Here is a 27,417-nt window from a genome sequence, read left to right on the forward strand (position 1 = left end):
GCGCTGGGAGAGCGGGATCGCACAAGCCCTGCCCCATGGCCTGGCTCGATGCAGCAGGATGCGGCGCTGGGAGCGGCGCCCGGGCCGGCGCGCTGGCACCGCGCCACAGCAAACAGCCCCGGCCTCGGAAGGCGGGCTGCGCCCTGCGTGTCCCTGCGCCTGCCAAGGGCTCRCTCACGGATAGCACACTAAATATAGTAAAACACAAAGGTTTCTCTTATTTTGCTTTGATCAGTAAAATAAACTTTTAAAGATTGTTCTGGGATGAGATCCAGCTTCTGAGGCAAAGAATGGCTGTGGTTCAGCCGTGGTTTAGTAATAGAGTGTCAGGAAAGCGACTCTGACAGTTCTCAGGCCAGCTGCTCCAGAGGAAAAATGGACTGAGCTGCAGTGGRTTGAAACTCCAGTAGGACCAGCCACAGCATGTGCTTTTTAACAGCCCCAGTGTCAGGACTTGAAAGGCAGTTTTCCATTTTTGGAAGGTTTCGAGTTTGTCTCGGCATTAGCAATCCCGAATTCAGGCATGGGCAGTGCRTGGCCGATGGCTCCTGGGGACGACGTGTGACTTGTCCACAGTGGAGGTTGCCAGCCCTGCGCTGTGGGAAAACCTGCCGGGGAGAAATCTGATCTTTGAGGGGAAAAAAGGAAGGTGGTGACCCTAGTCTGTTTGGGCATAACGGGCTTTTTTTTTTTTTTTTTAAGATTTTTTCTCTTTTCTTGTTTTTCCTTCAGTATTTTGAGTTATTTTCATATATTTTGGTCACTCTGCTCTTTAAAATGTCTTTCTGTCTTGCAGAACATTATCTAAGTTCCTTAAAGGCTGTTCTAAGGATAGAAATGTCACAGTTACAGAAATCAGCCCTCCCTCCTGTGGAACAGGGTCCATCCTTCTGCTCATCCCCTTTTAAAAAGCATGTGGCAAAGCCAGGCAGTSGGGAAAGAGATGCAGGAAGAGACTGGAAATATTTGCATGGGAGGTGACAAGGCAGATGTAGTAAATATTCTCGAGGACATAAATTTGGGGCTTTTCGCCTGTTTTGTCTTGCAGGGAACAAAGGGAAGTGGGAAAGCTGTGCAGGGCAAGAGCTGTGGATCTGGGAGGAGAAGGGCTCAGCTCCTGCGGCCCCGGTGTCCCCAGGGGAGCTGGGCACGTGCAGGTGGAGATGCCGGGGCTCCAGGTGCCCCGTGTCCCTCAGGACAGGGGATGCCCTGTCCGGCTGAGCCGCGCRCCCTGCAGTGATGTTGAATGTGGTTGTGGAGAGCAGCTACACGTAGAATGTGGTCACGTTAGAGCAGCCTTGCGCTAACGCTGCTCTGGAGCCCGGTGCCTTGGGGTGCTGCAGCTGCGCTGTGGGCGCAGCACAGAGCAGGGTGCCCCCACGGCCATCCCGCTCCGTCCAGCCTCGCCAGCCGCGTGGGCTGTGGGTGCAGCACAGAGCACCGTGCCCTCCCGGCCAGCCCACGCTGCCGGGCCGAGGCGGCCCGTCCCGGCCTCGCGGGCCGCGCAGCTCCCGGGGCGCCTGGCAGCTCCCAGGCTCTGCCACTGTCTGCAGTGACATCTACTGACACGAGCGCACATTGGCTGCGGGGCAGGATTTGCTGATAGATGAATTCAGTGTCTCCTCTMTTAGATTGTCAGCTCTCCGCTTCCCCAGCGATGCCACTTGCAGTGTCTGGCTGCCTGTGTCTCCCATAACTACCTCCTACTGCTTCCCATGCTTGCTCCAAGCAGAGCTCTTCCATGACCAGGACAGCAGCCACAGCCAGCCCTGCAAGACCCTGKGCTGGGGCACTCAGAAATACCTGTCCAAAAGGCAGTGTATTCRTATTTAATATAATGTTGTGCTTTAATATTGCTGAACAACTGCTGTTGCTCAGGCTGCCGTTCTTCCACTTCTCGTTCGTGATTTGTTGGATGTGTCACTGGGACGTCTGTGAAAAGAACATTGCAAACTATTCTTTTTATATGTGCTCTGAAATGCTTAATGATACCTAATAGCGAGTATTAGAGGAGTTTTGTTTTTTTTTAATGACAAACACAAACTGGTCAAAAATTAAAATGAGTCAGGAAAATTCTTCAACGCCTTGAATCTCAATCTGTTATTTTTTCTTTTTGTTTCTGCTTTTCCAAGGGAGCTTTTCTCAGTTCCTCTCCCTAACCTGCTGGTACAGCCCAGCTTGGGTCATTGCTGTGTCTTGCAGGTTCTTTGCCTGTGGCACGACAGGACGGGGAAGAGGAGTGAGCTGCCTCATGTGGCTGTTCATAACATGCATGTGCATCTGTCTTGCAGAAATGCTGCTCATGGATTCTCACTTATTCAGGTGGACAGTATGAAGGTCACCATGAAGGATATCTTACAAAAGGCCTTAAAGAGAAGGAAAGGATCACAAAGAGGCTCAGGTGGGTTATTTATTRTATTTTGTAGAAGACAGAGTGTTTTTTCCATGAGCATATTTTACATCTCTTTTTAACTGTCAGGAATTTTCTTCAATATTGTAATTTTCAGCCCCACTCGGAAGCAGTTCTAGGCACAGGTTGTGTTCTAGATACCAGCAAAAAAACAGACAGTGAAGGAGCTRCATAACATTTGCTGTGAAGTAATATATTTGTTACTGCAAATATCTATTTATGGTGACAAAGCCATTTACATTCAAGTCCAGCTAGTGGTAGTTTTAAGATGAAGGGCGAAAGGACAAATGATACAATTTCTATGCTTTTAACTTTTGTAAAGCAGTAGTGCTTAATATGATTTTAAATAATTTAAAGGCTTAGTTTTTACTTTTAGAGGGAAAAATATTTGCTTCCTGCAATACTGTTAAAATAGCACTATTATAGTAAAGCCAGATCAACATTTGAAAATGAAAGGTACAGTAAGAGAAGAAAATGTACAGTACTTTCACTATATAGCAGAGCAATACTTTTCCAGCCAATAAATGTACATTCACATACATATTATATATTTTTAAAGAAAAAATACAGGGCTGAGATATCTTTACAGCAATAAGAAATAATTATTGTGAGAAATTGCCCTGGTCTTGTCAGGCAACAAAAGAACTTTAATATAAACCTTCCTATACGCTCGGTAAAGATAAGCATCTTGTCTTTGTAAATGAATGAAACCTCCTTATATACCCTGAGTTCTAACTATGTGAAAAGAAAATAAACCCTCTTCTGTTTAGAAGAAGTAGTTCAGTGCAGTTTTTAAACGAGTGTATAATCTGTCATGGATTTAATTAGCTATCTTCAGATGAAAGCTGAAGTTTTAATAAAAGTTAGAAGAGATAACACAGTGAAGGACACGGATGAGCTGTCTCAAGGCCATATTCCAAGGGAACGATAAGAGCTGTAAAAAATGGCAGAGGAGAGCAATTGAATGAAGCAATGAAAATCTGATTCTCGTAAAAAAAAAGAGAGAGAGGAAAAAAAAAGAAGGGGAAAAAAAAGGAGCACGATGCTGGTAGGGGTGGTTGTAGCTGAGACCTGCTCGCGTGCACGCGGCTTGGCCGCCGGCCAGGCGTCGGCGGCGCCCGCGGCGCGGCGGCGCGGGCAGATGTGCCAGCTGCTCGCTGCGCCCGGTGCCAGCTGACTGCGCCGTTTGATAGCCCGCTCTCCCGATGCCCATCACCGGCCGCAGAGATAGAATTAAATGATGATGATCTTCCCACAAGTTGGGAGAGGAAACAATGCATATAAATCTTGATTTCATCTCAGCGTGAGAAGTCTTTATCCATCATCACTCATAATGAACAAGTCGTTAGCTGCGATGAATGGTGTTCTGGTTTTTTCAAACACCTCTTTTGTTCACTTTTTGGGTGACTTTTATTTATTTCCTGGGGTCAGATTTCTCTTCCCTGAAGGGAGATGGCTAGAGGATTCGCTTAGCTCAGTCTTTAAACTACTTTCCTCCTCCATGTAACAGATGTTATGCTGTGTCCTTCTGAAATTTGTTTTTGCTTTAATTTTGTTACTTTTATTCAGCAGTTTAGAAAAGGAATGGAACTGTCACTTATTCCTTCAGCTAATACATTAATTTCTGCTTTCTCCACACACCTGCTCAGGAACCTCTCTAATAAGTTTTTCACTAGATATATAAGCATATGTGTATTTTCCTGATATTTTTAGCCTATATAGGAAATTATCTACATTTATTTCTCATAAAATATCCATGTGGCATCTCTCTTCTTTGAAATATGATCATCTTTGTTGTGGATGATTTTTTCATTACATTTTTTTCATTAAAAATGATTTTTTTCATTAAAAATCATTTTTGAAATGATATAATAGCAAAATAATAATAAAATCTGGGGGTTTTATTAGTTGTATATGTATTTACTTTTGAACATATAAACAGATTTGTAGATCTGAACAGCGTGTCTTGCAAATTTTGACTTAAGCTTGTCTATAGATGTGTCCAGAATTAGGACCTGCAGCTGTAGGTTTTTGTATTGGGAATCGGTGCTGGAAGAACGATTACTCTAGGGAAAGCTTCTTGGTTTTCTTTTCCCCCATACTTCTGAGTTTTATAAACCAAATGTATTTTATTTCTCAAACAGCAAGTACTCATAGTGTATTATTGAAATGAAATAATACTGTCACATGAGTGAAATGATGTCCAAGATTTGGTACTCATGTACATGATACGATAAATCATAAATTGAACTTTGTTATTCCGATTATTATTTTGCTTTCCCTATCCAAAACTGTGACTCATCGGTTAGGAGACCTTTTTGTGGTGTTGCCTTTCATCTTCGAGCAGTGCTGTGTTGCAAAGAGTGCAGCTGTTTTCACAGAGGGATCCACTTGCTTGCACTGCCCTCTGGATCTGAAACAAGCCATTTGCAGCCGTCTTGTTCCGCTCYGAGCAGAGTGGGCTGAAAACTGCCCGAGATTAAAGGACAGCTGAAACCGAGCGCGCTGCCCGCTGGGCTCATGTGGGCTGAGCATGGAGTGGGACAAGCTCCTGTCTTCATTGCTCATCCAACACCAGATTTTTCATTTTTGSAGTGAATATGTCTCTTACTTTCACTGGGAGATGTTCACATAAATGGAATTTAAGATCAGACTATTAACACAGAATGGTTCTGTGCTTCTGCAGTTTGAGTCATTATCAAGCAGTGGATTAAGATGTCAAAGTTCTGAATAAAAGAGGATATAATTTAGGAAAAGCATTTCTTCTCATTCAGCAACTCTTCCTTTTAAGTTAATTGCTCTAATTTAGAAAGAGAAGAAAGGAAGGAAGAAAGTCTTAACATGTTTACTTAAAGTATTTGTAGTAGTTTAATAAAGGTGGAATTCCTGTGAACTTTCCTGTACATTTCTGTGTACCTAAAGACCAGTCTTCACAGGACGAATGAATTTATTATGTTTACAGCCTATATTATTTTCCAATGCTCCTGTGAGAAATTGCTTTCTGAGCTCTTTTCATGACTGACTTACATGATGTTTTTCACATCAGTCCTGTGTTTGGTTTGGTGTTTTGGATGAGGAAGAAATTGAGGAACTGCTGTTGCATAGTGTGGGAATGGACACCTCAGAGACTAGTTTTCTCTGATCATTTGATTCCTCTAGTAACCTGGAGCTTACAAGGTTTTCCAATGAGCTAGTGAGTCCCAAGTTCCTGCAAATCCTTATGCCCAGGTTACCTCTGTGAATCAGTGACCTTCCAAGTTGCTCTGATTTTGACTTTTGTTTAGAAATGCCATTGCCAACCTAACTTGAGAAGCGTGAGCCTCGTAATGACAGGGTTTGTTGTGACAAATGGGGGCAGAGAGTTCAGTTTTTCTAAAGTTCTGTTTTAATATATGTACTGATGTTAATGCACAAGTATATGTTGGGTGAACTTTCTCTGTAAAAATTGGTTTATTTCAAAATGTCTTTTCTTGAAAAGACTAAAGCTGGGTATGGCTTTTGACTGCAAATTAACTTCTTGTCAAAGATAATTTGCTCTATGAAGATATAGGTCAGTAGGTTGTGATAGAGTGGTTTATGACTTTACTTCATAATAAATAACGTGAAAGAAATGGGGGAAAAACAAAAACACTATTTATATTTAGCTCCTCTTAGGTATTAGGTTAGATTAAATTACTGTTAACTCTACAAATTCCGTTGCGTTCTTTGCAATTGTCCTTTCTTAGTAGCCCCATAACTTTTGCCTCGAAGGTGTGAACGTCTTTGGTGTTGAAAGCTACTGATCGCTTTAAAATAACAATCCTTGAGTGAACCCGTGGGAAGCGCAGGTGGTAGCAGGGCCCCTGGGTGCTGAGCGCGGGCTCTGGGTGCCGGCAGCGCCCGAGCCGGGCTCGGGCAGCCCTGCGGGCGCGAGCACAAAACCCGCTGCAGAGAGTCAGTGCTGCCGCTGGAGCCGCTGGAGGAGAAGCCGCACAGGAGAGCGCTGGGGCACACGTTTAATTCGCTGCCGTAAGGCCGCATCGCTCGGCGTGGGAGCTGTGAGTGCACACGTGCTGCTTCTGGCTTTGCTCAAAGCTGCTGCCCTGGCCTTCACGCTGCCTGTCCTCGCAGTGCAGGGAAGCAGCAGCAAGAGCTGTCCTGTGACTTCTGCTGGGCTGGTGGATTTCTTTGTGCACACTCAGAGAACAGAACATGTCATCGATGCCTGCTTGTGGTAGTGAAAAATAACCAAGTAGAATATGTTATCTTCAGTTTATTTAGCCAGCTGCATGCTCGGAAGCATTTGCTGCAAATGCACGTCTTGCATGCAGGCTGGAAACCAAACGCTTGGGGATTGAGCTCCCGGAGGAGGCTGCTCTAATCCAGAGACAAACTGACCTGACCGGACCCTGGAAAGYGTTTCCCGTAAGGGAGTTGTCTCAAAAAGCCAACAAGAAAACAGGCTGGTGAGGGAAGGAGGGAGGACAGGCCCTTGCCTAACCGAAACGGTCCATGGAGGAAGAGAAGAGCTGCAGGCTCCCTTAGTTGAGCAGGGACTGGTGGAGCTCGTGGCGTTTGCCTGGGCACTGCTTGGGCTGCACCGAGGACAGAAGCGGATCCGAGATGGGGCGTGGAGCCCCTCGTGCTCACTCCCACGTTGCCCTGTGAGGTCTGCTCGCATGGCTTTGTCTTGTAAGAACGTTAATGACTTTGTTCTTCATGCTCTGTGCATCTTGGTGATTTCCTACTTAAATGGGTGCAGAAACTGTAGGTACCCTTGAAAGCTCTTCCTCTTCCTCTCTGTTCCAACTGCCCCGTCCCCTGTGCTCTTCCACAGTTGCATTGTCTGGGATGCCGGTTGGATTTTTCTCCAGAGCTTAACTGTTAAGTAAATAAGAACACAAAAAGAGTACGTACAGAAGGTTTGTTTTCAAAGAAATTAAGCATTGATGTCAGTATATAAAAACTGAATGCTCTTAGAAGGAAATGAGAGATAAAACTAAACAACGTAAAATGCTGAAACATTAGAATAACCCTGCCTGTTTCTGGTCCATGTCAGCTTCTCCTCATTTGAAATTTTATGTGAGCAGAGAAGCCTTGTCTGATTAATCTTGTCTGATTTTAAGTAGAAATTCCTTGCAAGATGAACATGCTACTGATTATTATTTAATAGCTGCTTCAAACTGTAAACATCCCTAAACCAGGAATACTCAATCCTTTTAAGAACAAAATGCTATACAAGTTTAATTGTTATAAACAATATCTTCTGCCAGCATTGCACAGACATGACCTGTATTTTCCGTAGGTTAGAGTGAAAATTATTAGCTTAGTATTCTGTTCGGTTTGGAGAAAGACTAACGCTTTTTTCTATAAATGAAAACAGCTGCTTTACAATAACATTCAAGTCTCCAACAGCTGTCAACTATTTCTTTTTACATTCTTTAAAATGTGTAAAGTGACCAAAAATAGTCTAAAATAATCTTACTAATCTGTATAAGTATATTATCTCACTGCCACAGGAAACTGAATAATAAAGAATGGGAAAAAAAATCAAGAAACRAGGAAAGAACATAAAAATAAAAGCCTCCATATCATATTTCAGTCTGTACCATGGAATCAAAGGAATTAAGAGTTCCAAAGGCCCATTTAAATAATCTGTTCCATCACTCAGGTAACTTAGAGCTGTGGCGAATGGTACAATCTGTTAATGCATGTTCTGTAATGGTTTATTATTTTTGTATGTGGTTTTGTCCACACAAAGCTAATAAGTTATCTTTCAGAAATTTGAGAACAGTAGTTTAAAGTAAAGAATCCTGATAAATAAATGAAGCTTATCCATAATTCAAAAAGCAACTTAAAAAAGAGATCCAAAATGTATTTGAAAATTTGTTCTATAACATCAGTTTCAGCACAGTATTTAATGGCATATTTAGTGTTCAAAATATGCTTTTGAAGCTGTTTGTAAGCATTTCTTATTSAAAACTTACACAAGAAATGAGCAAAAGCTGTAATACTATTTGTACGAAAAAGCACTTATTGCTGAGCGTTTTACCAGGCCCAAGGGAAATTGCAAGGATGCAGTAAAACTGAGGTTTTTCATTTAAACTTGTCCCCTGCTTGTCCTGTTTCTGACGTGTTTCAGCCGTTGCGTTTGTCAATACTGGCTCGTGCTGCCGCGCCGCCGTCCTCGATGTGCGTCGTGTGCGCGGTCGTTTGACGCGCAGCCCTCGGGGACCCGCTCGGGACACACGTGTCGGGCGCTCCACACTGAGCCCGGCGTGCCGAGCACGGCCTTGGCGTCCTTGCCGCCCGCTCACAGCGCCCGTCTCCTAAAGCTCCAGCCCAGGCGTCGAATCCTGCCACGTTTTCCTGCGGCACGCCCGTCTCAAGCTCTAAGCTGTTCAAAGTTAGGTCTTTCAGGAAATAAAAGGCTGTTGCTTTTAAAAGTGACCCTAATAATCTCASAAGCAGAGTGAAAGTTCCAAAGTTTCCTGGTAGGTTAAACTCCTTGAGTTTGTGTTGTTTGCCTTAAATTACTGTTCGCCTTAAATGTTTCCTGTTATCTCTGCAGATAAACCCTGTCCATTCAGCAGAGCGCTGGCGCTGAGCTGCAGCGAGCTCGGGGCAGCACTGCCCACGCTGTGTCCGGCACAGCAGTGCAGGAATTCTCCCGTTTGCTCTGCATGAAGCTCTCTATATTAGAAGGTTTGAGTTGAAGGATGGTTTGTAGGTAGATCCTTGCAAACCTACATTTATTGGTTGTCCGGACTGGCCACAAAGCTGGGGTTTGTGTGACCTTTCCAACCCTCTCGTTGGGTGTCTGTGGGGTGGGGACCTCGTGTTTGCTTTAGGGGTCTGCAGAGAGGAGGCTCTTGGTGCTCCTGGTACCTGCATGGACCGGCTCCCTCCTGCGCTGAAACRTGTCCACCCGGGCAGCCAAAAGGAGGGATTAAAAGCAAGTTTTCTGGCTAATGTACTTTAGGTTACGTTGTGTATCAAACACGAGACTGTCTCCCTCCTTCCAGCTTCATTTAGGGWTGCACGTTGCTAGTGTAGAAAGAGAAGAAAGCCCATGCAGCAAATAAATGAAATGCTTCTGTGAGCAGGCTGCTAGCGCCAGTTTGCTGGTGGTTACATTGCAGCTTTCTTGTCTACAAGAGCAGCACAAATGCAGGGAGGTTGTTTCTTTTTTAGGGGGTTTTGACTAAATTCTTTAATTTCACTAGCTGTCAAGGTAGTGTTAAGTAAAATGGGTTTGAACTGCTGTAGTTTTTGTGTACTGGACTAGATGTCAGAAACCTTTGCCATCACTGGAAATTCTGTCACTCTGGATTTACTATCTGTTTCCCACAGCTGAATTCTTAAACAGTGTGATTTAACACCTTGGCTCTCCATCAGCCGGTCTGGCATTTATTTGAATGCATTACACCACTGGTTTCCATAAACTATTTTACAATTGTTTCAAATAAATGACTGTTTATTTCTACAAAAACCATCTGTATTTCTGTGGAGAGCAGCAGATAACTGTATGTAAAATTTGGTAATGTCACAACAGTGCAAGTTAAGAAAAACAGATTGGACTGAAAAAAAAGTCATGTTTGTTAAGGGTTTGTTTTCACTGTTTAAATACCATTATTTATTAAGCAATATTTGCATTTTTAATGATTAAATCTTTATTCCACTTCAGAGGTGTTGAGGGGCTTTGGGGATTTTTAACGGATAAACAGATTTAAGATGTCCTCATAGCAGTAGGATTTGAGATATAAACATTCTGGCTTTTCAACTATTTCCTCTCAAACTGTTTACATATTTTCTGTTGTTTTATTGTCACTGCCAAGCACACAATGAAATCCTTGTCCCTGCTGTCATGTTCCAAGCAAGATCCTGCAGCAGGAGGCTCCAGGCCCCTCTGTGCTGCGGGGTCCCATGTGTTCCGTGCGTGTTGGTGCCTGTCTGTGCTGGTGCCGGTGCTCTGGGCGCGGAGCTCCTGGTTGGGCTGGTACCCGAGGTCGCAGCGYGCGCTGGCAGGAGCCGCTCGAGGCTCCCTCCTGCCCTTCCGTGCCTGGGCAGCTGCTGCCCGAGTGGAAGCTGGCAGCCCTAGCCTCACGCTTAGCACACCTGGGACATTTTGCCAAATTATTTGAAATGGTAGAAATGCATAAAATCTCTTCTTTTTATGGCTTTGTAATAGTGGTAATATATTTCCAGCCATTTTTTTCTATAGCAATAATAAAAATGAGATAACAAAAAAAAATAAAAATATAGCTTAAACTCAGAAGAAATAGCACTTTCAAAACCTATGCTTTGAGCAAAAGTGCAGTAAATCATATGTACTTGCAAAAGAAGAACCTTAAAATAAGAAAATACCATGGACATGAACATTAAGTGTTTATCCACCGTGCTCTTGTGCCTGTGTTCCTGCAGTGCTTCTGCATGGCAGAACACAGCTCCTGGGTACTGCTTGCCTGGCATCTGCCGCCTTGACTCGTAGGGGTGACAGCCCAAGTGTCCTCAAATTTCTAGTTTTCCATATGGTCGCCGTGACCAGGCAGCAATCCCTGAGAGTGTTGAAGAGCTCGGGTATCAAAATGCGGAGCTGCTGAGGACCCTGAACAGCTTCTCGCTGAGAACTCCCAGAGACTTCTTTACCAGGCATACTGTAAAAGGGTAAAATCATAAAATGTTGTAAAGAATGGGATTAATAGATGACATATGGACAAATACGATGCACCAAAGAAAAAAATTGGCATGGGTTTTGCAGAGGACGTGCCTGAGAAACCTGCGAGCAGTCTTTGAAGAAGTCAGGGACCCTCTGAATAAGGATGATGTGTTTTATATAGCAGGCACTGACTTCCAAAAAGATTTGACAAAGGCTCATAAAGCAATTAAGCTGTCACAGGAGGAGAAGGAGGATCCTCACATGGATTAATAATTTATTAAAAGACAGGAAACAAAGAATGGGAATAATGGCCCTCCGTTATTAGTAACTAGGTTACTGGTGGAGTTCCGGTGGAATTGGTAGGACCTGCATTGTTCGGCTAATGGGTGGCGTGGAAAAGGAGGTGAATGCTGATGTGACAAAATGTGCTGTTGGTACAAAGGGAGGGAGAAGAGTGCAAATAAAAGCTGCCTGCGAAGCACTGCAGAAGGATCGCACGATGCTGAGTGACAGGACAATAAAACGGGAGAGGGAATGCAGTGTCAATGAGTGCAAAATAATATACATGGAGAAAAGCAACTGTAACTATGCGTATACAATGATGGGCTCTAATTACCTTCTATCAGTCAAGAAAAGGATCTTGGAGGAGCCGTGGGTAGTTCTCTGAACACTTCAGCTCAGTGCTTAGCAGCAGTCAGAAAGACAAATTGAAATTAGAAATTAGGAAAGGAATAGAGAACAAAACAGAAAGCGTTTTTATACTGCTGCATAAATCATGATATGCCCACGTACCGATTGTTACGCTTTATCTCCAAAAGGATATTATGGATCAATAAAGATCCAGAAATGAGTGAATGTGAAAAAGGATCCAACATGTGAAAGGAGAAGTAGGTGTATTCGGAGAAGGTCTATCCTGGTCAGGAAAAGACTTGCCTGGGATAAAGGAGAGGTCTGTGAAGTGCATGTGCTAGGATGTGATAGGGAGAGTGTTATCCCTCTTCTCCTGAAACAAGAATGCCGCAGAACCAGGAGGCATTTTCTCCGTCAGTAAATTGTGGAGCTCCTTGCCTTAGGATATTGTGGGAAGCGGAACTTGCAAAGGGTTCATGGGAGCTTGGGCGCTGCTGCGTTGCGCAGGCACACGGAGCAGAGCAGGGCAGGGAGCGTGGCCGGAGCCCGGGCTCGGCGCGGGCTGCCGGACRGGGCAGCGCTCAGACCTGCGCCTTGTTTCTGTATACTGATCATCTTAATTTGGTTTAGGGTTGGCAATTCCACAAGATTCAAATATTGATCTAAATCTTTATACAATCCTCATTTTACACTATTAACCTGCTTGCAGAGGGAAGTGGGGTTTGTTTGGTGCTTTTTGTTTAAAGCCTTTTTTCCCCGTTTGTTTATCGTGTAGATTCACCCCTTGACCAGGGTATTCTTCATTGCTATTGAAAGTTAATGGGGGAAAAATTGCATTGCAAACATTTGAACCTGCAGTAGCCATGGCTGAACTTAGTTGATCTCTGGTGATCGGTTCAATTTAGTTACGATTTTTAGCCATTAGGCTGGGGCTGAATGATGGTGATTTGGTTGAGGCCAAATGTCTGTAGAAAATTGGCTGTTTGATAAGAGCCCTGTTATCAGAGGGGGATACTTTCTCATTTACATTTAGATGAGTATTGATTATTTATTTACTCAGAGAAGTGAGATTCGTTCCCAATCTTATCTCTCTCGTCTCTGCTTGTCAGCAGAAAGAGAGATAGAGCTCCTGACATCAGCCCCAGATAACAGCACTTTGTAGTGAAGATAAAAGTTGGAATGGGCCTTTTTCTAGTCTTGACTGAAAGGATAAGTTTTAAAAATTAGAACTGATGGGCTGTGCTTTCAAAACCGCATCCTGAAGGCTCTGCAGCCTGGACGAGACCAGGGCTCGTTGCTGTGTGCGTGGGCACGGCCCTGCATCCCGTTAGCGGAACCGTTTAATTGGGTTGCCTTGTGGGGCTCCCTGGGCCACGTTTATGCTGTGCCACAGGAAAATAACCTGGTGGGGTATTTGGGGTTGTTCCTTTGTTTTTAGTTCCTGATAAACTCTCCTCGCTCCAAGGGCCGTGCTGAAACCGGCAGCTCCAGCACACAGGGCAGTTTCCAGGCTGCTGCTCTGCGGGTTGGTGTTACCGGTGGTCAGTCCCATCTGGCCCCAATGGGGAAGCACTTGGGTGGTTTGCACGACCACRGAGCTCTCCAGGGGCTTCAGATAAGAATCTGAACGCGTGCGCCCCGGGGCTGCGTTTGGGCTGGCGAGAGGCCGCTGCGGTGGCGGGGAGCACAGCTGGTTTCTGGAGGCTGAGCGGCGGCTGCGGAGCCGGTGCCGCGCTGCACAGAGCCCRATCCGAAGCAGTGCCCGGAGCCTGGCAGGAGGGCAGCTCCGTTGCGCAGAGAAATAGTGTCCTCGGGCAGGAGCCGAACGCGCTCCGAGCGGCCGGCGTGCTCTTTGCGTGACTTCTGCGGAATCAAATGAGGAGCCRCAATTGAAAGTCTCCTATAGTAAATTTAAAATTAGTTGGGTAACAAATTCCATCTCTTACACATGTCATCTAAGGCTAAAATGCTTTTTTTTTTATGTTTTAAATATTTCGTCATAGACGATCATGATTCAACGTCTGGAAAGCATTCAGAAATATTTTAAATACTAATAAAGAAGGAATAGGTTTCATTATTTCAGTTCTAGCTATTTTGTTATGAGCTACCTCCAGATGCTTTGTGTTACTGCACATGGTTGAGGTATTGATTTGCCCTGGTAGGCCAGCACTTCGCACAGCACCCTGGAGGAAGGGCCGAGCGCGGTGGCTGCGCCCCCAGGGCATGGGGCAGAGAAGAGGTGGATGCCCAGGTCTTGAAAAATATCTGTAGATAAGTAAGATGCCTTTGAAAACGATTCAGTTGAAGGAGCAGCATCTGCACATTTGTATTGGACTCGGTCCTGTGAAGTCTTTGTGAAGACTTCCTGTGAAGTCTTAGGACCCACCTAAAGAAACAGTCTTTTTTCCCTCCTTTTCTGGAGATTGGTGCACACAGAAGGGCCGCGAGCCCCCTTTCTTCATCGCAGGGTGTGCAGGCTCACCGTGCCCAGCGCAGCCCCCAGCTCAGAAGATGCTCCCACCTCCCRGGCAGCTGGAGATCAAGAGGACGTTTGGGGCTTTTTTTTTTTGTGACCATCCTCTATTTTTTATTTATATACTCCTTCCCTTTGGAAAAAAAAAAAAAGGCTTTAAGACATAAACATCTACCTGCTTTGCTTCTAGAAAATAGCTAGAATGTGCTAAACCATCACCTTGTTAGAAAACAGATAATTTTACAAGTTACTTTATGTTTCAGGTCCTCAGTATCGGCTGGAGAAGCAGAATGAACCTAATGTCCCCGTAGATTTAGACTGTACCTTGGAGAGCCAGAGCACTTTGGAATTCTGCCTTGTTCGAGAGAACAGTATGTTTGCCCTTTTCACTTTTGCTCTTGTAAACTGCTTAAACTCGCATAAGTTATGTATTTTGGAATGCAAACTGTGCTGTCTGGGCAAGTAAGTTTTGACGAGACTCTCTTTCCTGAGGCACTTTTCAGTTGTGCCAAGAGAATATTCCAAAGGGAAATGATTGATTTCATACCTTTTAGTAAATAGTCTGCATCCTGTTTATCACTTCTTGATTAATCTCCTTCTGTTAAACTCTGCTCTGTAAAGTTATGACCAACCCTGAAAAACACATGAAATACGAAGCTGCTTCTCTTCAGGCACTGTTTAATGAATATGGTGATTGGTCTGCAATATATTTTGCCRTGTCAATATTGCTGTTAGAAGAACTGCATTTTGATAGCCTTTGCAGAAATTAACCATGCAAATAAAACCAGAGAAGCAGGATTGGTTTTAAAGTACAAAACAAATAGTTTTCTCTTCAGCTATGCTAAGATGGGGGGGGGGGGGTTCTTAATTGTTTTGATGGTTCCGATGCTGTTTCCATATTTATTTCTGTCAAAGGAATTACCTAAAACTTGCACAAAGGAAATTTACAGTAGCTCCATGTTTGTCCTCCATCCCATTCTGGTCCATCCTTCATTCTTTCCAACAGTTAGACTCTGTATTGTTTCTTTCTCATTTTAATTCCACTCTCAAATTTTGGTTGTACTATGGAGGAGAACGAGTAGCATCCATGTTCTCAGCCCAGAGGATTTGCTGCAAAGAAAGATAGCAAGAACCTGTTTCAAAAATATAAGTTTTTCTTTCTTTACAAATAATAGACCCTTCTATTTATGTTTATATACGTTGACTATAGCATGAGTTATTTTATCCTCAAAAGACAATGGAGCATCCATGAAGGAGTTCCTAATTCCAGGGCAAGTTACAGACTTTGCTGTGTAGCCGTGGTGAGTTGCAGGGAGTGTTCCTCATCTGCCGAGGAATCCGCACAGCGGCTTCTGGCTGTCTCTGTTTGTGCTCTTAGTTGTTGCTGCCACATTCAGGTTGCATCACTCCTTGGATGACCAGTCTGWCATAGATCGGTAAGTGGTTGATCCGCTGCAGCCAGCCAAAGGTGCCTCCCGGGCACAGGCAGCAGAACCTCTACCAAGAGGCCTCAAGGCCTCATCTCATTTGTGTTATTAAAAGTACTGTTGGCTTAGATAGTCAAGAAAGAAGTCTGTTATAACAGCTATTATTTTAAAATGTGCTCTTTATAGTCTCCTGTCCACATGTATATGATATATGATGCCAAACAGCTGCTAGTGAAATAGCTGCCAGTTTCTTCTGGGGAAATACAAAGTTTATATTTCAAAGTATCAAATGTAACAAAAAACTTTTCATTAATAGGAAATACATATGGAGAAGTCCTGTATCTATCCAGCTCATTCTAATAGTATTCAAACTAATAAACTGTTTCCAGTATTTAGAACTTTCTAACTTGCGGTAAGATTTATCTTTAAGCTAAAAGCCTGCACTTTGTCATGTGAAATGCATTTATGTGAAGTAGCAAACTATTCATGGCTAATTTAGTTTTATTCTTACCCTCTTACTTCTGGAAAGTTCTTTCTCATTTTATCATTAGATAGTAATTAGTATTCAGAGGAAATTGGTCTTAATATATTAAAATTGGTTTAGTGCCTTTAGACCTGTACTGAAGCTAGTGTCTTATTGGAAAATGTAATTGGAGACTCTGTGTATGTAATTAATTGAATTACAATTAAGAACTTTCATTAAGCAATATACTAGTACATTAAAGTAATAAGGGGACATTTTTGCAATGCAGTTAACTTTATATTTTGTTGTTTTATTCAGGCTCAGGTTCTTGAATAACTGTTTTCTTAAATATTTTAGGGATCTGKGCCATGTGTGATATTTCGGTACTACCTTTGATGTCGTGGATGTGTCACTGTGCGTCCCCCAGTGCTGGCAGCGGTCCCCTTTGCTCCAGCCTCCTGCTTCGGCTTTGTAGCTGCTTTTGCGCCTCGGGCTGCGCGCCTCCTGCGTGCCGGTCTCTCAGCACGGGGCGCGGGGCCGGAGGCACGTCGGGCTGCGGCAGCGCCCGCCTCGCCGGGCCGCGAGCCCGCGGGCTGTGCGACCCGCGCGGTGCCCGTCCGTCCTGCCCGGCGCGCTGCCCTGCCCCGTTTGCCCTCCGCGGGCGCTCGTGCTGCCGGGCAATCCGAACAAAGAGGCGAAGTGCGCCGGGAACGGAGGTTTCGCGGGCGTCGGGGCCGCCCTTCGCAGGGGTCGGTGTCCGGCCGGAGCGCGTCCCGGCAGCGCCGGCTCAGCCAGCACGGCCTGGATGGGCTCTCGGCCTGAATAATGGACCCCGAGCAGCCACTTTCCTTGATTGTCTTCCCAAGCAGAAGCTTTTGCATTCAAAAGGCACATTGTGATCTCCATTACAAATACCCTGACAGGCCAGTAAATATTTGACAGGTTTATTCACAGCTGCTTGCATGTGGAAAATATTTTTATGATTTTTCCTCCACTCCCTGCGCGGAGATGGCTCTGTGCTCCACTGCCGAATTCCTTCAGTCTCGCAGACATTTGTGCGGAGCTGCGGGGTAAGAGCAATATGCCAAGTTCTGCAGTGAGGTTTTTCCCTGCAGGGCATTTCTCTCTGTTGTTACCGATATTGCTGCTATTATCCCGTGCCCCCGCAGGGGTCCCCGTGTCTTGCCATCTTCAGACAGATGATGTGTTTTGATGGCGGCGTTCCTGGCTGCTCTCCCAAGAGCAGCAACTGCAGAACTCCTGTAAACCTGAACCCATTCACAAAGCTTCATAAAACAAAATCAGCGGCGGTGGGGTGATATACAGCACATCTGAAATGCTTCCAATGCACGGGCCCTCTGTTCCGCCTGCCTCYGCTGCAGTAGTTAATACTTGCACCATTTAAACACTGACAAGGTGTCCGCATTTTAAGTTGCAGTGATTTTAAGTTACAGGTATTTTATTCCCCTGATATGATCTGTGTGGCTGCTGATTTCTTTCTAGTTCTCATGTGGGGATATGAAATGGGAGCGTTTTGGCGTCGTGAGGCAGGCGCGTGGGGCAAGCGCGCACGGGTGGCGCGGCTGGGACGGGCCCCGGCGCCAGGGCCAGCCCCTGTCCCCACGGAGCTTTGGGGACGTTTCAGCGGCACCGCGGGCAGGTCGCTGCGCCGCCACTCCGACCTCCCGTGCGCTCCCCATGGGAGCTGCTGCTGCACGTGGAGCCGTGGCAGTGGGGATCGGCATCGGCATCCCCGCTGGGATTCGGCGTCTCCCGGGGCCGGCGCTGAGCGCTGTCCCGTTCCCAGCAGTGTCTRTCCCTCGGAGGCGATGCCTTGCGCTCGCGCCCAGGCCTCCGCGGTGCCCATCTCCCCCGGCGCCTCCGTGCCATACGGCCCCGCGCCGCCAAGTGCGCCCAAAGTTTGACACGTCTCAGCGTACCTCTGAAGTAGTGCGGCACGAGTGTTTGACATGATACATTATGATAATCCATAGTATAGAGACATTAACACAGGGGTCTTTGACAAAATACATTGTAATGTCTCGGAAGGAGCCATTACAATTTATCTTGTCATTCTGGAGCACAGAGTGGCTGCAACGTTAAGATGGCTCTGCATAAATTCAGGTAGAGGCTCTTTCATTTGATTTTTTTGGATTTTTTTTCCTAGTGAAAAGGCACAGTGCAGTTTGTCACTTAACTCTTCCCTGTCCCTGCTTCCCAAAAGGAATGTTTCCATCTCTCCATGGGGAAACAATGCGGGCGCTGGGCGGTGCATCCGTGTTGCCCTACATGGGGATACATGGGGAAGACGATGTGTGTAATGCCTAGGAAATGCAGCTCTCCATGTGCTCTGAGCCAAGGCTTTCCTCATTTAGCAGCAAACACTAACCCTGTTTCCAAGGCAGACATGAATGGTCTTTAGCATAAGCAAGGGAGCATGTTCCCAAAGGAGCAAATACAAAGGGGAGTACTTCCAGCAAACAGGAGGAACGCTCAGTGCTTGGGGATTTTCTTGCTCTCCAGAGCTTGTCCTGCTCGCAGCTGGCAGCATGGCCAAGAATCCAGATCCTTCTTTGCCAAGGATTGCAGATCCGGGAGAGGAAGGGGCTTGCGGTGCCCCAGTGCGGGCGGATCCCGACCCCGGGAGCTGCTGCCCTTCCTGCAAGGAGCCCCTGGCAGGCAGGGGCGGCAGCGGGAGCTCCTCGCCGCGACACCCAAATGGGAGCTGAATTTACAGCACCCAGGAGTAAAAGGTCAGAGCAAGAACCATTAGAGTGTTGAGGCGGCTCCAACTGCATAAGTCTTGAATAAAGTTAATACCTTAAAATTGACAAGTTCTTAGCTGGCTGTACTATGGCTTTAAGACCTCTACTAAAATTCTACCATCTTGTCTGCCCATGATTAAAATTGCAGCAAAATATAAAGTTTTCATTAATCTCCCGCAGCAAATTTAGGACTCTGCACTGGCAGTTGATTCAGCTTTTAGGACCACATTAGCAGGGGTATTAAACAAAATGTGTCATTCTTCAATATCTTCTGTAAAAAGCTAGATCAGTTTTTAGCTGTATTTATACCACTTTCTCTAACAGCATCTGAATGATCATTGAGAGCTGAGATGCTTTATTAGCAGCTGGCATAGAAATTACTCTGTGCAAAATTATATATTGCATTGTAGTAATGTTTAAATTGGTGTTAATCCAACGTCATAAAATGTAAAAATCTTTAAAGTGTGTTATATTTTTTCAGTAATTGGCATTTTGGCTTAATAAGATGTTACCTTTTATAAAGCTAGTACCTGCAGCAGTACGGAGAATACCAATCAGTAAATAAAGCGTGTTCTTTGCACGGGCCGGAGCCCGCGAGGGGAAGGGCGCTGGTGCCGTTCAGCGGGAGGACAGGCTTCGGTTGAATCCGCCGCGGTGGCCACGCGCTGCGGGCAGGAGCGGGACCCCTCCCTGGCACCCCCGTGCCCTGCGGCTGCCCGGGCACCTTGCGCAGTTCTGCTCGCGGGACGCCAGCTCCTCTTGCAATGCCTCCTAAAGACTGATGATTCCGGATTTGGAAGGAGCCTGAGAATTTCACTGTCCCTGATGCATTCGCTCGGAATGTCTTGTTTCTTCTTAAGCAAATTAGCAAACAGTCCTCATGGTTTGTGTCTGAAATCTTCCTGCCAGCTGCAGTTGCAAGCACCATAACCATAGTCATATACTAGCTTAATCATGTGCTGTATTTGAAACCTCTTGTTAATTATTGCATGGTTGTTTTGCAGGTTCAAGAGGAGARGAGATCTCGGAGGAGGACCCTCAAATCGATATTGCCACGGTCCAGGATATGCTCAGTAGCCACCATTACAAGTCCTTCAAAGTCAGCATGATCCATAGGTTTCGATTCACCACTGATGTTCAGTTAGGTAAATCAATCTGTGCTGTAACGCGTAGGAGCCTGCGGCAGTTCAGACCTTGGGTGTCCCCTGAAGCCAGCTGTCCGTCACAGGCGTTTTTAAAGCAGCCGTCATCTCCTTGGTCTGTTTTACAGGGGAGTACATCGCTTWAGGGGGCTGCTGGCAGCTCAGCGACTGAAAAGATTGCTTTCAGTTGAAAATATTTGAGTATTTTTATTATCCCCAGCCAGCTAGCATGGGTTTCTTCTGCTAGGAGGCCATTACTTAGTGATCCCCTCTCCCTATTCTTTTTTAAACTGGGCTTCCTAATGGAAAGCTGCTTGCCAGCTGTTTTGTTATTTCTAAATGAGGCTGTGCGCAGCTAGGGAGGATGAGGTTTCTCCTTTTCTGAGGCCGAACGATTGTCGTCACCAAGTGGGATTTTGAGGTGGAACAAAAAATAACAAGTGTTCTCTAGAGGTTTTATATTGTCCCTATTAGCTTTGTGAATGCTTTTGAAAACCTGAAGGCCAAAGGATGACAGAATCTTGAATTATAAAAGCCCCATTACTGTTTTAAAATGATTGAATGGCTTTTTATCTTTGTGTTAAAATTGTGAAAATTTGATTAATGATGCATTGGCAAGTGACCTGTGACATTCCTGCAAATACCTTCCGTGAAGAAATGACACAGCAGCAGCATAGTAGGAGCTGAAATGTTTACAAAATATGTTTATTCTGTAGAATTCTTTAGAAACATTAAATTCTAGCTCTTTGTGTATTATTGTCACCTCACTCTTTCCCTTATTACATCTTTAGGGACGTGTATATGTCTGTAAAGTTTGTACACGGGAGACATTTTTGTTTATTTTCAGCTGTCTAGTTAAGGAAGGATTTATATGTTGGTGTTGAAGCAGGACAGCATTGGGCATGTTTTCTGCTTTTGAGCAAACTATCTGAGTGTGATAGTTTGCTTCCAGTGATGTTTGACTCACTGTATCTGGAAACTGTCAGAAATGAGAGCTTGAAAAGGTCATGACAGATCACTAAAGATAAATGGTTAAGGGAGAAGAGCTGTTAAACGAAACAAATGGCCTAACTTGTTTAGTAGTGAGGGAGCTGACCCTGTCCACTAGTGTAAGGACCATAAAATCTCACTTTTATTGCACCCTACAAAATGGTGTCTTTGTGATGGCAGTGCAGCGACAACGTGGATTTTGTATTTAAKTATTTTTCAGAAAGCAGAGCGGCACAGCGAGGCGGCCTCGCTCCGGGCGCAGGGGCGCTGGGGCTCCGTGTCGCTGCCTCCCGGGCGGGTTTGCGGCTCACTCTGAGCTCAGCTGTGCCAGGAATTTCGGAGGGAGCCCGGGCTGCTCTGCGCTCGTGCACAGTCCTCCTTGACAGTAACTGGAGTTAGGCAAATAAGAGTGACCACCCAGCGAGGGATGGGGCTTATTGCAGATGACAGCCTCAGCCGTAGCCTCTCGGGTCTGGGCTTTCGTGCCTAGCTTGTGTCGCGCTGTGATGCGCATGCAGGGTTACTGTCGGTATTTCTACCAGGTTCAGTCACGTTCTGAAGGAGTAAAGACACATTTGCTTATGCACCACGTTGCCAAAATTGAAGGAAGCACGTAGCCTTGAAAATTGCTGCCAGCCAGGATTTTGGAAAAGAAGGGGAGGCAATTGCAGAAGCAACACAGGAAGCAAGAACAGAGCGATGTTACTGGTCTGTAATAGCAGAGACGTTTCTTTTGATAAAGTGAATGAATTAAAAATAGTAGAGGAAGCATTTTTACTTGATTTTTTTCGAATGACTAATTTGTACTATGTTACAGAGTGTATAAAAGCCACATGTAATATACAGTTCTGATTTTAGGTTTAAACACGTACTGATGGTGAGAACAATAACACAAAAAAGACAACATTCTTTGTCAGAGTGCTCTTTGGTTGTGTGTGAGCTTAAGCTAGTGATGTCGAGATAAAGAAATAATGGATGAAGTATACAGCAACAATTTGCAGATAAAAATAATAGAAGTTAAAGTGTATTTTACATGATAAAAAAAGATGAAAGAGGAGGAAGTCTGTTACATCTGAGATGGTTACAAAATCCATGCTTGGTGAAGTAGCCTCTGCTGAAAAGATTGATGCAATGGGGAGTGACCTTGGCTTGGAGCAGGAGCTGGTGATGTATGTATGAGCATCTCTCTGCTAAATGGACCCAGATTTGTAGCACTAATATACATGGAAGCCCAGAACCAAACTCAGGATGGCAATAAATCAACAGCCACTTTGGGTGTCATTTCTGGTTTATATTCCACTATTGTTCTATCACTTTAATTCATGTCACTATCATCTGTTCATCTGGAACAGTTTTATATAATTTTCCAGTGGAGTTACCTGACAAATCCTATCAAATTAACAAGGTACATTAACAATATTGACTGACTGTGAATTCTGAACTTGTAGGGCCATACAGTGAACATTTTAAAAGGATATGTCCAGCAGTGTTTTTTTTTTCTTAAGGAAGACATAGGAGAAAGGATTTATTTACACACAAAGGATTTGCACATTCATTTTTAGAACTTACCTTGACTTTTTCCAATAAGAAAATAAGAACTTGTATCAGTGACTTCATGTATTTTTCTTAAACTGCAGAAAATGCTATTTTGAATAATTAACTATTACAGTGAAATAACAAAGCCTGTTTAAAATAATCTGTTGAAAATTAAATTACAAAACAAAATGGACTCCAGATACCCCATCAGCCCACTCAAATTGCCTAATTTGAGTAGTCCTCGTATTAATTGGACTCTTGATACAAGGTTTAATTGAAATGTGCGATCTCCGATGTGAGGCATGCTTGATGACAAGGGGCATTGCTGGATGAGTGGGGAAGGCGGCGGGGCTGCTCTGCGCCCTGGGGAGCGCTGCGCAGTGCGGCGCGGCGCGGGCGGCAGCGCGGGGCTGCCTGAGCCCTTCGGAGCGAGAGCAGGGCACGAGCACCGCCTTGGCTCTGGAGCCCTTGCGAAGCGTCGGGCAGGTGGCAGTCTGTTCTTGTGTCACATCTCTGCAAAGTTTGTTTTCAGCTCCCGGAAGTTTTCTTGTGCTTTGGACGAAGCAGGGATAACGTATTTGAAGCATCGTAGCCAAAAGCYTCAAGAGGGATAAGATTGCCTCAGATGATTTCTCAGAGATGCCAGAGTTATATGGTGTTTAAATAGCGTTTTTTCCTCATTTACTTCCTTTTTTCTTTATCGTGGGCTTCGCCTATAACTCACRACTTAAAAATGTAATTAGTTTTAAGGCTGCACAGACCTCGGTATAAAAAGCACAAGGAGAGGCTTGTTGAGGCAGATGCTGAACAAGGCCGCGGTGACGGGAGCGCGGCGGAGCCGGGGCTCGCCTTGCGCCGCGCTGCTGCGGGCGCCTGTCAGTCCCACCGCGTGTCCGGAGCAGAGGCCCCTCCACGGCAGCCTCTGCGCCCGCTCCCGCAGCGCGCTGGCTCGGCGGAAACCCTCTTCTCTCGCTAGGGCGTTGGGAGCGGGGTGCGGCGAGCCGAGCGTTGGCCGCTCCCGCGCGCACCCGCAGCGTGTGCGACAGCAGCCTGCGCGTCCAGGAGCCCCCCGGGAAGGGGCCAGGGCCCCCCGGGATCCGCCGAACTGCCCCGGGAACGGCGGCACTGCGGAGACACAGGGGCACAGCGCGGCTTGGCAGGGCCGTGCCTAGCACGGAGTGCTGGCCCAGCACTGCCAGAGCCCCTGTGTGCCTGGGCGCCGGCTGCAGCGCGAGTGCTGGCGCAGGCACAGGGGCGACCGCGCTGATGCTGTCTCATATAATAGTGACACCGAGAAAAGCAGCAGATTTSTTTATATACATCCTGCAGGTCGTTTAGCTGCTGCTTCGAGAACCRCTGTGCATGTGTCGGGCAGAATATTTCTCGTGATATTTCTTTTTTGCTGGTATCCCTTTTTCCCCAGTAAGGTAGGAGAATAAAATGCAGATCATCAATGCAGTTTGATAATCATTTACTTTTGCTTTCAAGAGCCTGTATTCTTTCAATAAAAACCCCAAAGGGCAATATACTTTCATCCCATTTAAGATTTATAAAGTGTGTCAAATGGCTGATATGAAATCACTTACAGAGATCACTGTTGTGGCTTTCTATTCTCTCTCATCTCAGGTATTTCTGGAGACAAGGTAGAGATAGACCCTGTTACTAATCAGAAGGCCAGCACTAAGTTTTGGATTAAGCAGAAACCCATTTCAATCGATTCTGAACTCCTCTGTGCCTGTGACCTTGCGGAAGAAAAAAGCCCAAGTGAGTAGTCCTTTTTATTTATGTTCTCTCTTCTCTCCCTCTCTGTGCTACATGCCCAAAGAATTATTGCTACCATGTCCTTTTCTTTCTATAGGTGTATTTTATTCATTATAGGATGTTTTTAATCCGACTTTATTCTATTACATAGACCATTACGTATACAGATACCCATTTTCTGAGTGTCCTTTTAATGCTACTTACAGCTAATTGCGTCGTTAAGAGTGTTTCTCAACCACTATCAATAACTGCTAATAACATCATACCAAAAAAATGCTGGTTTTGTCTAGATAGTATCTAGCCAAGACAGGGATGCAAGGGAGATGAGCCCCAGCAAGAAAGACCCAGTGTCTCCCAGTATCAAAACATAACATGGTGCTACCCAAAACTGTACCTGTGGTTCACACATGGGAACAGATTTTATTACACTTGCGCTTTTCTAGTGTAGAGATGCTGTGGATAMTGAATATTAAGTATTTGTGAATATATTTGTGCAGTGACCGCCAAGGACCGTGGTCACTGCAGGAAGGACACTGGTAGGTTCTGCCAAGGGTCACCTTTATGATGCTGACATTTTTTATTTACTCATTTTCACATGACCACTCATAAATTCATTTCAAATTTCCTATGAAATAAGTGTTCATCATAATTCTCAGAGCATAAAAGAAGTCTCCCGGAAATCTGCCGGCCTCCTTCACATTCACTAAAGCTATTCCCAAAGTCATTATTTTAGGTCAGCACAAAAGACTTTGTKTGACATCCCAGAATGATGCATTTGGGGGAACTCTTAACAGCAGATCACTATCTGTTGAATTTTAAATGGAAAAAAAAACTTATTTCAGTAGCATAAAGGAAAGAAAGTCACTGTATTTCACAAGTTTTGTCTGTGATTTTTATCAGCATAGTGATATATGTTTGTAGCAGAGTTTACATCAAAAATTATTCCTGGATCTTCCTTGAATGAATTATTGCTAAGAAAGAGAGGCTGAGTAAAGATAAGCCGTTGGAGTTTTGCAATATATTTTGTTTCTCTGTTTTTATCTCTTGTAACACAAATATGCTCCATCCAGTCTTTCAGAAGTGTCCAGAAACATGTAACAGTAGTTATACTGCTACAGTGAGCAAAAACATGGTGTATTTTTTATTGAAGTGTCCACTTTCCATAGACATTGGCGGTTAAAGTAGAATAAAGTTGAGTACTGATTTGCTGTTCCATTTTTGAAGAGAGATAAAGGGTTTACAGAGCATTCAATATGACCTCTCTTTTCAGGTAAGGCAGGGCTGCTTTGTGGAAGGATTTGGTCATTCTGTAGCTGAAAGTTTGTGCAAAATGTACGTGATAGTCAACACAGCTAAATGTTTGATTGGTTCTTACTGTATTTGGGGGAGTAAAGAGATTTCAGAGTTKTTACGGGTGCTTTCCTGCAGTAATTTAGAAATAGAAACTGTATCTAGATGAAGGGAGCTCCTAAAGCTTCTTTTCTGTTGAAGTGCTGGGGGAAAAGGCAGGTTTGAGCAGGGAGGCTTTAGTGGCGTTTGTGTGAGTGTTAAAGAACTTCACAACTCACATTTTAAAACATTTACCGATGCACAYGGAGCCACCCTAGCAGAAGCTGAAGCTTCCTTTTATTGTATGTTAACAGAAGTTAGAGTTGCATTTAGTGAAAATGGAAAATGAAAATGGAAAGCTTTGGCATCTCATTTGCCATTAGTATGGGTATGGCAGGCAGGAACGGCTGGTGATTTTTGCTTGCCCTTGCAATAGGCCAGGGTTAGCATTTGGATTTTTATTTGTAAATTAAATCAGACTCCTTGAATTTAGACAGAGAGGAGAGGTAATGGCCTTGCTACCTAAATCAAATGCCATTAGAAGCTGAAAACACCGTATACAAACTGCTTGTTTAAATCAGGTTCAGTCTGATTATCGCAAAAGATTCCGAACATTTCAAATCTTGAAAGGAAGCATCCTATCATTGAGAAATAAGATTTAAACCTTAATAAAGTAGTTGTCATTTTTATAGCTGAAAAGAGCTTTGTATCTCAATTAAGTGTACATAATATAAAGTCTTAAGGAAGCAACGTAATAGGTTTAATACAATTATATCCCTTTGCAATAGTGTAATTTAAAGGAAATCAGATTCTGTTAATGTCTCTTACATTATTTGGACAAGGGAGAAACTTCAGTGTCAGAGAGCCCCACATTTTTTACCAAGTGCAGCGCAGACGATGGGCGCGTTGCGACGGGCGCCCCTGCCCCGCGCGGCGACCGGGCGGCGGCGGCCCCGCGGGAGCGCAGGGAGCCCCGGGCACAGGGCACCGCTCCCCGTGCCGCTGCGGATCAGCAGCAGGGAAAAGGCAAAGCTTGCAGCTCCCAAAATATAGGTCTTTTTTTTTTTTTTTTTTCTATTTGTGTGTGTTTGGAATCTGCAGAAATCAAGTTTATGTGATAATTTACTTGAAACTGAAGAAATGCTTTCTATTCTTGATTTTTTTTTTTTTTAAATAAAGCAGATACATCTCAATTGCTAGGTCAAAATACCCTTAATACTAAGGTAGTTTAAGCAAAGGTGTTCTATAGGTCACAGAATACATTGGTGACTTCAGTTTATAATTAAATTGCCTGCTTTGCACCCTGCAGCTTAAGATTTCCTTTAAATTCGTATTCCATTGTTGCACTGGGGCTTAACAGAATGTTAACCTGGTAATAGGCACAGGGCCTCCCCATTATATGTCTCGCTATCGAGCGGTTCTGCATGACTAGTTAAAAAAGATGGCAAGAAGATTAATGAAAGCAGCCCAGTACAGAAGGGGGTAGGTACCTTGCAAGAGTTCCAGCGAGCAGATATTAGAGCTGAACCAGAGCTTGGCTTTTTCTTTATCCTGCGACCTTTGAACCTGCCTCACTGTCGCAAGCTGCCAGCGGAGCCGACGTTTTGATTGATGTTGCTACACGAGTCAGTCCTTCCCATTGAATTCCACATCTGCAGGAAAATAGCTTTTCTCGCGGTATTCATACTGGCTGTAAGTGATAGCCAACGTGATGGCTGAAACGCTTTTATGTAGTTTTCATTTAAAGCTAAAGGTATTTGATGTTTTAATTCAGTACCCAGTTCCTGCGGATTATGCACATTGGGCAGCTCTCCTTTGGTGGGCGGTGTGAGGAGCCGGCCCCGGGCCCTGCA

At 44.8% G+C, this 27,417-nt stretch overlaps 1 protein-coding gene across 1 annotated transcript in view; it reads left to right on the forward strand.

The window, feature by feature from the left end:
* Positions 1 to 27,417, forward strand: part of MAPKAP1 (mitogen-activated protein kinase associated protein 1) — a 67,140-nt gene that overhangs the window by 34,241 nt on the left and 5,482 nt on the right. Inside the window, exons 6-9 of the mRNA XM_026049284.1 lie at positions 2,292 to 2,401; positions 14,415 to 14,522; positions 19,811 to 19,951; positions 24,101 to 24,238. Coding sequence (XP_025905069.1) covers positions 2,292 to 2,401; positions 14,415 to 14,522; positions 19,811 to 19,951; positions 24,101 to 24,238 — 497 coding nt within the window. The remainder of the gene's footprint in view (positions 1 to 2,291; positions 2,402 to 14,414; positions 14,523 to 19,810; positions 19,952 to 24,100; positions 24,239 to 27,417) is intronic.

Source organism: Nothoprocta perdicaria, unplaced genomic scaffold (genome assembly GCF_003342845.1).
Source record: "Nothoprocta perdicaria isolate Ctin4 unplaced genomic scaffold, notPer1 scaffold_6, whole genome shotgun sequence".
NCBI classification, from domain to species: Eukaryota; Metazoa; Chordata; class Aves; order Tinamiformes; family Tinamidae; genus Nothoprocta; species Nothoprocta perdicaria.